Source organism: Buceros rhinoceros, unplaced genomic scaffold (assembly GCF_000710305.1).
Source record: "Buceros rhinoceros silvestris isolate BGI_N320 unplaced genomic scaffold, ASM71030v1 scaffold42920, whole genome shotgun sequence".
Classification (NCBI taxonomy): Eukaryota; Metazoa; Chordata; class Aves; order Bucerotiformes; family Bucerotidae; genus Buceros; species Buceros rhinoceros.
In genome coordinates this window covers 1-10,116 of record NW_010390910.1, presented here as the reverse complement: position 1 = coordinate 10,116, position 10,116 = coordinate 1, and the positions used below count along the sequence as shown (strand labels likewise).

Genomic DNA, 10,116 nt, shown 5'->3' with positions numbered 1-10,116 from the left:
CATCGTTAACCCTCCAACACGCAGACCTGGGGGCTCAGTGTACGCGAGCGCTAAGGTTAAAACGTGATATGGAGCAGTCACGGCAGAGAGCGGGGCAGCTGCCGCTGGGCATTTCCCACTGCAGGCAAGAGAAGCAAGGCAAAAGGGTGGGAGCTGCCCCTCCATATGGTAAGGTTCCCGAGCTGGGTTCTTCTCAATGTCACTTTCTGAGTTCAGCTAAGGAGGCCCAGGGGACTGACACAATTCTGCAATCTTTATCCTTGATTTAAAAATAGGAGCAAGCGCTGTTATTTGGAAACATTTCCAGACCCCACAGTTGCATGGGGTGGTGACAGAAGCTTTCACAGCTAGAAGGAAAGAACCCAAACAACTCTCTGGCATAACTAGGAATCCTTGCTCAAGCTCAGTGTGAGGACATTGAAATGAAGGTACTGGCAGAATGGAGAAGTCTGTCTTCTAAAAAATAGAGCTGATTACTAGCAGGGGTGAGTGGCTCCACTGTTCACCCAGCAGCAAGGCAGAACTGGAGTCCCAGGCTTGTATGCTACACCTGCCGAGGGCCCCAAGCCTACCAGCTGAGCAAAAGTAGTTCTGTAAGAGGCTGAACACGAGCAGTGGTCACCTGGAGGGCTGGAGGTGTCTGGAAACGATCTAGACCCTTGAGAAGTCTCCCCTCTGCCCACCCGTCTTACTAAGCAACTTCACCTCTTCAATCACAATGTCATGAGTAACTGCTTTGCACATGTCATACACAGTCAGGGCAGCCAGGCTGGCAGCTGTCAACGCTTCCATCTCCACGCCTGTCCTCCCCCAGGTCTGACAGGAACTGCGAATCACCACTGCATGTCTCGCTGCATCCAGGCTCAGGGACACCTCCACATGGTTGAGGGGGATGTTGTGACACAATGGGATCAGCTGGCTGGTCAGCTTGGCTCCCTGAATTCCTGCGATCTGGGCTACTGCCAGCACATCCCCTTTCTTCACCTGGTTCTGCCTCACCATCCGAAATGCCTTCTCACCCAGGCAGACCACAGCACCAGCAGCAGCACTTCTTCTTGAATCTGGCTTCCCTCCAACATCGACCATTGTGGCCCGTCCTTCCTCATCAGTGTGAGTCAAGCTGTCAGAGGCATGGGGCACCTTGGTGCAAGATCCCAAATCCCTAGTACAGAATTCAGACCCTGAACTTGACTCTTTGGACTGACAGTCCACAGAAACTGGTCCAACAGGAGAAGCCTCAAGGCACTTTGTGTCAAATGTGGAGCCTTGGTCATTCAGGAAGACGTGGCAGCCTCTGAGCTGGGTTTGTAGAAGTCCCTTCGTTACGTGCCACCATTGCTCTGGGTAAGATCCTGGCAGGAAAAGTTGTCCTTTGAGCTTATTTTTCATTAATGCTTTTCCCATTTGTTTGGGTGAACTTGCTCTCCAAGTCAGCCAATGGCTAAATGTGTGGCCCCAATGTCTTGAATTTGGGGGATTCTGTACGGCATCTTGGCATAGTGGAAATGGCAATGCAGGCTCTAGGGGGAAAGAAAAATACAAGAATACATCTTACTAACAGGAAAGGTAAGGTATGTCTGCTGAGAACCCTGTCAGAGCACTCTGAGGAGTTTCTGGATTGCAGAAACTTCAATAACAAGTGGATGTTCACAAAATGTCCTTTCTCCTCCAGCTCTTTCTCTTCCTGCATTTGCTGGTTTGTTACTACAAACCCCAAGACTCAAAACACTTACTTCAGGGCACTGACAAGAAAAAACAACTTGCTTTCAAAAAGTGTCAACACTTACTGAGAAACAGCAGCCCAGAAAGCTTATAGGAACATCAGTTCTGAAGAAAAGCAAGTCACAGGATCTCAGCATCCGTCTGAATTTGTCACAGCACCAGTCTTCTTTCAAAAGCCTGGCAGGGTTAGTAGGAAGTTCTCACACTGGATTCCCAGCTCCGAACGCCCTCCTCCCAGCGCAGGCGGCTGCATGCCTGCTTTCATCTCCTTTCACAGAGAAGGGTCACACCAGTGCTTGGTGACAGCAGGGACCAGAAGCACCACAACTTCACTGTCTGCAAGCTCAGAGGGTGGCTCTGTGACGGGAACCTCACTCATTACCGCCAGCCCTTATCACACAAACGACAGCTGAAGTTTAAGTACGGGAAAACACACGCTCCCCTCCATGACACACAGATTTTACATCTACTCAGCAGCGAGGCCCAAGGCAGGCAGGCAGAGCTCTCAGCTGGCAGAGTGGTAGTCAGGCCTCCTGTCCTTTCCCACCATTTAATCTCTGGGTTTTGGCATTTGCTAAATGCCAAGTGTCACGACGGGAGGAGTCTTTTTCACATGAAGCGATTTGTTTCACAAGTGAAGAGAAAGCACTATAGAGGAGAGTGGCTCAGCTCTACTTCAACAGCCTCAGACAAGCACGGTTCTCTCCCTTTGGAGCTCCTGCTCTCTTTTCTCTGAGGAACCTGGAATCAGGTTTTGCTCAATACCCCCCTTCGGTAGCTCTGGTATTCAGGGACTCCCTTACTCAGGGACAGACACAGTGTGGACAACCTATTGGGTGTGCCCCCCTCCATTTTTCGAAAACTAACCTGCCAATCTCTTATCAGTCCCACCCTCTGCTATAACAAGGCTGATACACTTAGAACCTTTTTCACCCAGAGTTCCTTCCAAACACTGAGGGAGGGAAGTGCCCATTATTGAAGCTTAAGTCAACCATAGATTTCTTTTTTATTTTTTAAATCACTTAATCATAATCTTAATTTTCATGCAAAGGCCCTTTCTGATCTACAGGTGATGGCCTCTACACAAAAATTAAGATTCCTGCAAGTTTAGAGTTAACACGTTTACCCTCAGAGGAATGGGAGTAAATGGACACAAAAGTTTAGAGTGCAACATTGCTCTGCTTTAGAAGAGCACAGAAAACTGTGCTTCTGCCTCCTTTCTTTCCCTCTCTCTTTATACAGCAAAGCTTGACCTGAATATTCCTTTTAAAACACAGGAACTCAAAGTACTCCGTTCTTCTGGATTCCTTGATTAGCTTTAAAGCTGAAGTTAAACCCCTGGCAACGGGAAAAATAAGGTGGAGAATCCCCCTAAGTGAAGGGAACCCATGAGGAGAACAACCTGCCAGAGGAGTATTTTGATTAAGGGAAATAGGGTTCAAACCATATAGCTTAGGATCAGACAACAGCAGCGCAGGGAAAAAGCCAGGTTTGGCTTACTGGGCCTAGTAAAACAAATCAGTGATCTCCACAGCATCCACTGAGTTTCACTAAATTAATTCCACACACTCCTCCCCTCCCCACCCCCCACAACTGCTTGCACGCCAGCAGTATTTGAAGTTTTTAAATAATTCAAAACACAACAAGGAAATCTCCTAATGGTTCCCCATGTGTCCCAGTGGGACACTCTCCACCCATCCCCAGCCTCGCCACTGATGCAGTGACTGCCAGCAGTTAAGTGTCGAAGGGACACGGGACAGCTGTGGGAGGACCGGGACAGTTTGCCTCTTTTACTGCGTGTCAGACAATGTTAAAGCACCTTCCAAAAGGAAATCGGGTGGATCTGATCTGTAGACACCCAAACACTGCTCTGAACATTAACTTGGAGCGCAGGGATTCTTTCAAAGACATCTTGAAAAGCTAGGAAGGTCCCAGGAAGGCTGTCAAGAGTTTAATACAGTATTTTTTATTAAAAAAAAAAGAACAAAAAGTTTTCCTCCTGCAGCAAGTCAACATACACTTTAAGCAAAGGGTCCTCTCTCCCCTTTTGCTGCCATACCATGCAGCAGTGGCCAAACACAAAAGAGCAACAGCAAACCGAGAGACTACCTTGTGCCACTGAATCATTCACTTTAAACCTCAACATGGAAAACAATGGCCCTTAAAGGGGGGCACTGAGTGAAATATACTCCCAGTGAAAACCTACGCTAACACCTCTGCAGATCCTACTTCCTAGTGGAGTCAACAGCAACACAAGCACTAGGGTCTTGGTTCAGAAAAAGAGCAGTTATATCACCTGTAGAGAAGACCTGCAAATCAATGCATATTACACCCCCTCTCCCCAAGCGTACCTGTTTTAAAAGCTGTGTTTTATGCTACACAGCAGCTAACCTGGTCCAGAGCATCAATGGAAGGGTATGAGTTCAGGCTTGAAACATCATGTTCACCTCTTTCACCCTTGCTGCACTTTTTTTCCCTTGGCGATAAAAGGCAACAGAGTAACTCCCAATTAATTTAACAATGTGAATTCCTGCAAGCATTTCTTAAGTCTGAGGAAGAGAAAAGGTACTGGGGAAGATAGCTGCCTTACAAAACAGGGAAACGTATGCATGGAGGAGATGAAAACACACTGAAGGAGACGTGGAAAATCAGTAACTGAGAGCCCCAGCAGTGCCACGGTGTTCACGAACCGAGCTTTAAGCCGAAAAGCACATTAGCAAACATCTTCAACAGACACAAGGAAAAGACAGACTTTCTGTCCACGGTCTTGGTCAGACACCAGCTATTACAGTTCTCATGATCATGTTCTGAGACTTCACAGCAATAAAAGGACGTTCTGAAAGAATGATGCCCCGCGTCTCAGATTCCGAAGTAAAGAAGTAGCGCAGTGGGAAAACTTGCCTTTCTGTCAGGTTACTAGTTCTGGGTATTAGAAGTGGAGTTGACTTTCTTAATCCAGGGAAGAAGTCCATCCTGCATCCTTTCTGTTAGCTGGTCATTTCACAAAGCTCACCCCAAACTGCCTTCTAAGTTACTCTGCAGTTCTTGTAAAGTTCAAAGGAAGCAGCAGGAGACAAGAGAGGAAAACTAGCAATCCCTTTGGAAAACGTAATGAACGTCGGATGGGAGAGGAAACAAAAACAGTGCTGTCAGTCAGAGGACTGGGTAAGGCTTGGATGGGACGGTAAACCTTTCCTCCTCTTCTACGTCAGCATGTCAACCACAACTGCCTTTTAAGAAACCCATTCATTTGCCTAAACCTAAGCCAGAACCAAGCACAAGTCAGACTTAAAAGCCCAAGCTAGTCTGCTGCCCCAAAGACAAAAAACAAACAAAATCATTGTATGTGTATTACGTACTGATTTGTCACCCACCAATCAGGATCATTGGCCGGTTTTTCATCTGGGAAATGTTAAACATGCCTAGAAATAAAACAAGGAACACATAAAAATCCTAGCTTTTTAGGCTGTAAGTCATGCATCTAGTTTACACGTTCCATTTTCTGCTCTTCGCAGTGCAACCAGCACCCTAAGTAACCCAAAGCTCCACAAGGACTGGTGTAGCTGGGGAGGAGGAATTGGCACAGTATCATTTGAAACTGGAGCTGCCACGGCCGCCAGGCACCACCTGCTATGGGTCTGTCGCACTGCAGAACCCTTTCCCTGAAAGCTTTCTGTGATCTGCTAAAGAATGGAACAACCTGGGGCTGTCTGGTTTCTTAACAGCAGCATTTAACTGCCCTAGTTCTACGGATAAAGGTGAACAGCGTTCCAGTTCAAAAAAGTCCAATCACAGAAGGCCCCAGGGACAATACCGGGATTACCCCAAACCGGTAGAAGACACAATGTCAGGAAAATGCCACTGATGGCAAAATGCCTTTCCTAGAGCAGAAAACGCTCCCCTCCCCTGGCCCTGCTTTCCCATGCCGGAAATCCAGGAATTCCCTGTAGTTGACAACGCACTGTTTTGTCCGGGTCAGACCACGGTGCTTTGCAAGTTAGTCTATGCTCAGGTTTAACAGCTTCCTTTAAATTTGTCTTACACATGGTGAAAAAAGGGCAAAATCAACCGTTGGTCATCTGGCAGAATCTGCAAGGGAACAAAAGGATCAAAGCGTGTTTCCAGCAGAACGGGGACTGCTCCATGACCTCACAGCCTCTTCACGTACAAGAGATCAGTGTTCCCAGCTGCAGCCAGATTACAAAAATATGGTGAGGTTCGGGTGTGACTGAAATGTAGTTTATATCAGTGCGAATTTAGAGAAGGCTAATACATCCTGAGCGTGTGACTGCATCTTCACGAACCTTGTGCCATGACCTTATGCGGAGCACTAGATGAGTGCCTGCAAATTTCTGCGTTCTCAAAGAGATCTGTCACTTCTAGAAATGCGTCCCTGCAGTAGCTGGACCGACAGCTCAGTTTAGCTGTAGTACTGATTTTACAGGAAACTGATTCTAAGGAAAAAGGGGATCCAGTACAACTCCATCAACTTTTGCTTAGCTTTACGCTTTGCTGCTGTTACTGTGAGCAGTGGCATTTGCATCTCTGAAGACAAAAGTCAGTCTGAAAGACTTGTAGATGGTCTGGATTCTAGCTCAAGTGGAAGACTCAGAACTGACATTTGGGTTTTGGAGTGACTGCAGGACTGGTATGTTACCAGCTGTCTGCCAGACAACACTCTCATCAGATAGGAACATTCTTTCCGTAATTAATGCAGCTTCAGTCAAGCTTTTCCTCCTTGCTTTCTCCTGACAAGTCAACGCGTCCCACAGCAGCACCAGGACGCTCTTTTCCCTCGTCACTGCTGCTGTTTCTCAGGTACAACAAACGTACCAGCATGCTGTTTCTTTTTCCGGCCCACTGCTGCTCCAATGATTTGAATCAGCTCTTCCTCTGAGGCACCCGACCGTAGGTGATCTCTTAAGGACACTTCTGAGTTTCCAAAAAGGCACACCTGCAGCCAACCCAAGGCAACAAAAGAGGAGAAATAAGAAAAACAAATGTCTTCCACGAGGATTTTGTAATAACCTCAGAGTAAAGAGCCTTGAGGAGGCTCTGGAAGACAGCCCATGTTTATGGAGACCGTTTATTTCTCTCGATGTAAACACAGAACCTGGGAGGTTTCAGTAATCTGAGTTCATTGGCCCTTCAGGTCGCCTTGGTCAGCTGACATTAAACAGCAGCATGGCTGCTGTCAGTACCAGACAGCAGTGAGTAAGTGCCAGTTTGCAACTGAAAACTCATTTTCCCCCAGAAACTGCCAGTTTCAGCATGGCAGGAAATGGTTATCCCTCCCCAGTCCCTACAGCTGTTGAGCAAATGCACAGGCCGCTCGTGAAGGAGAAGAGCTGCAGGAAGATGCCGGTGAAACAAGATGGGATCCTTGTGGAACACAAAAGCCAAGCCCTCACAGCTGCTTGGATCCTTTCGCTCGTCACATGTTTAAGATGATTTTGAATCAAAGATTAAAATAAATGTTCGTAATTACTGGCCTTGCAACCACGTTTTACAACTGAAGTTATCTATGTTAGCAAAACAGAGGAACCAAAAAGAAGGTGATATATAACATCTCCCTAACAGGCCAACAAGCTCGAACAAGACTACATACAGGATACAGCAGAGGCAGCTTTCCACCTTTCCACCCTACTTTTTATATCACAGCTACTTTCAAGGGAAGAATTTCAGCGCTACTTTTGCTACATGAAAGCAAAGAGAATCATGTCTCACTACCAACCTTTAGGTTCCCATCTGCTGTTATCCTCAGCCGATTGCAGGATCCACAGAAGTGCTCTGACATGGAAGTGATAAAGCTGATTTGACCCTGGAAATGTGGCACCTTGTAACTCTAAAGAAATGCAGAGGAGAAAAAATGAAAGAGTAAAATACAGACTCCTCATTTTTAAAGCTCCACTTGCCCGAAGACCAGAAGACATTTTAACACAGATTTTCTTCAGTTCTAAGGTTACACCTCAGAAAAAAAGGCAAAATCAGTTTTGCCAGGGGTTCCAGCCTATTCTGCCCTGTTGCTGGAAATCCACAAACGTGTTAAATGCTTGCTCCAGTAGTTACCAACTGGCAGACGGCACCGGTAGGTATGTTCTTACTCAGGGAGCCACAAGGCCTGGATTCACGTAGGCTAGAAATGCCCCGTGCGACACTGGACACTCTACAGCAATGGTGTTATTTCACTGAACAACTGTTTCGTCGGGCTGGTTAACACGCAGACAAAAGCAGACGTAGACTGACAAAAGTTCCAAAAGCTCTGAGTACAGCATACGAGCCTGCTGTCCTTTGTATCTGACCAAGGCATTGAGTAAACACATTGCATGTCTACAGGGAAAGACTGTGAGCAGTGTTTAATAAGAGTCAAACCACACGCAGGCAGCTTGTCCAAAATCCCAGAGATACTACACCGCGTATTTTTTACTTTGCTTGTCAAATATAAATGCTGAACTTGGCAGAATCTGAGGATTTAGGGCAGGGTAAGAATGGGAGCACGTTTCACACGTTCTCTGTCTAACCCTACCTTGGCTGTGCTGGAAGTTTCACAGGGCAATTTCTCCAATTCAGGCCATCGCTGTTTAATTGTATCAAGCATTTCTTTGTAGCTCACCATCTTCTTGAAGTTCCATTTATTGCCTAGAATTAACAAACCAGCATAGCTTTAGACTGTGGATTTTGTTTTTTTAATTGGCAGAGAACTACCTTTACATTTTCTACAAATCTCAGTTTTCCCTGTAGGTGTCCCAGCCCCAACTAATCCTGCTACTAATCCTTCTCCAGGTTATCCAAGGAAGACAGAGAAGCTGCAAAAGATACAACATAAAACTTAAAGGCAATTTCCAATTCCCCAAAAGAGCTCACCAAAACTTCCAGAGACAAGCCCCATGCCATGAGGAATCTCAAAGCAGGACTGCTTACCATCAAAGGGCATGTATTCTATGAACCGCACATCGAGGGGCAGATCCTTCGTGAAATCCACGAAGCCCAGCAGTTCATCCTCATTGAAACCTCGCATCACCACACAGTTCACCTGCAGGAGAAGCAGACTCCTGAAATTAGTGAGCAGAGTTACGCCTTTCTCCCCTCGTACACGAGGTTTCATAGTCCTTGCAGAAGGCAATGCAGATAGAAAGAACATTTTATTTTTTTGAAAGAAAAGATGATGAGAGAAGCTGGCAGCATTGCAGTGATGTAGATGATCATTTCTGCCAAACTTGCCTGTAAGTTTCTGCATCCAGCCCTCAGTTGTTAGCTGCCTTGCTAATGGAAAACTAACAAAAGCCAGGTAACAAAGGCATCGTGTTACCTGTCTAAGGCACGGCAGTTTTTACCATCTAAAACAACAACCCCATTCCCTAGTCCTATGTCGTATGGCTCCTGTAAAAGTACTGCCAGGGGACCTTCTCTATGGTGGATGATAAGCGCGCCCCAGGTCTTCTGTGCTTTATCTGAAGAACGACAGAGAGCTGTGCAGTTGCTAAAACACTCCCTGTCAGCAAGGCAGACTGATGTCCGAGCATCGTCCATCACGATCCTCAAGATCTTTCAGGAAAGCCTAACACCTGGTTTAATTTTAAGTGTTTTTCATAGCTGTGTGGACTAAACCGCTCACATGTAAGAGATCTTCCAAAACACTGGTGAACCGGAAGAGAACTACCACTGCAGAACTGCAAACAGCTGAGTTAGGGTGAAGTGTGATGTTACAGCTAAGTTGGTATACCTGCACCCCCAAGGGAGAACTCCTTTTCCCTCTCTCTCACACTGGCGCTCGTCAGAGCTTGCTGTAAGCAGCTGAAGGAGGTAAACCAGTGTCTTTCTGCAGGGTAGTTTTCTGCCTGTTACCTCCCTTGGCCAAGTCCACAGCTGGGTCAGACAAGTGTCACATCCCTTGGGGTCGGAAGAGGCAAGTTCAAAGCAGGCCCGCCCTGTAGCCGGGCAATTGATGGGCTATGTGGCAGTATGAACCTGTACCCTCAGCTGCACAAGGAGATTATATAAATTTCACCCAGTACCTCTTGATGTGATCTTCAATCCTCTACCATTTTTCTTCATTTTTCCCAAAAATTATTCACAGTGTGAGGCAGGGAGAGTAACAAATTCCTCATGAGGTGACCTGTACCTTTGGTCACATCTTATGGTAAAAGACAACAAATAGACACTGGCTTTACCTTAACAGGACGGTAGCCAAGCTCAGTGGCTTTGTGGATCCCTTCCATCACCTTATGAAAGCCTAAGACATACAAAGAACATTTCTGGTTTAAAACCGGAAGGCAAAAGGAGGTTACTAAGTACAAGACAACAAGATGACAAGCGAACCCCAATCTGATTCAGGAAATGCGGCTGCAAGTAAGAAGAGGTACAAATAAAGAGACTTCAGTTCTACACCCCCCC

At 46.5% G+C, this 10,116-nt stretch overlaps 1 protein-coding gene across 1 annotated transcript; it reads right to left on the bottom strand.

Moving 5' to 3' along the window:
* Positions 1-651: 651 nt before the first annotated feature.
* On the bottom strand, positions 652-9,955 carry LOC104496429 (molybdenum cofactor biosynthesis protein 1-like; the record flags this gene model as incomplete). The annotated part of the gene is made up of 7 exons (XM_010139547.1): positions 652-1,520; positions 5,097-5,144; positions 6,556-6,676; positions 7,457-7,567; positions 8,249-8,361; positions 8,644-8,755; positions 9,894-9,955. Coding segments are annotated over 7 exons (1,436 nt in total), but the record flags the coding sequence as incomplete, so codon positions are not given.
* Positions 9,956-10,116: the final 161 nt, after the last annotated feature.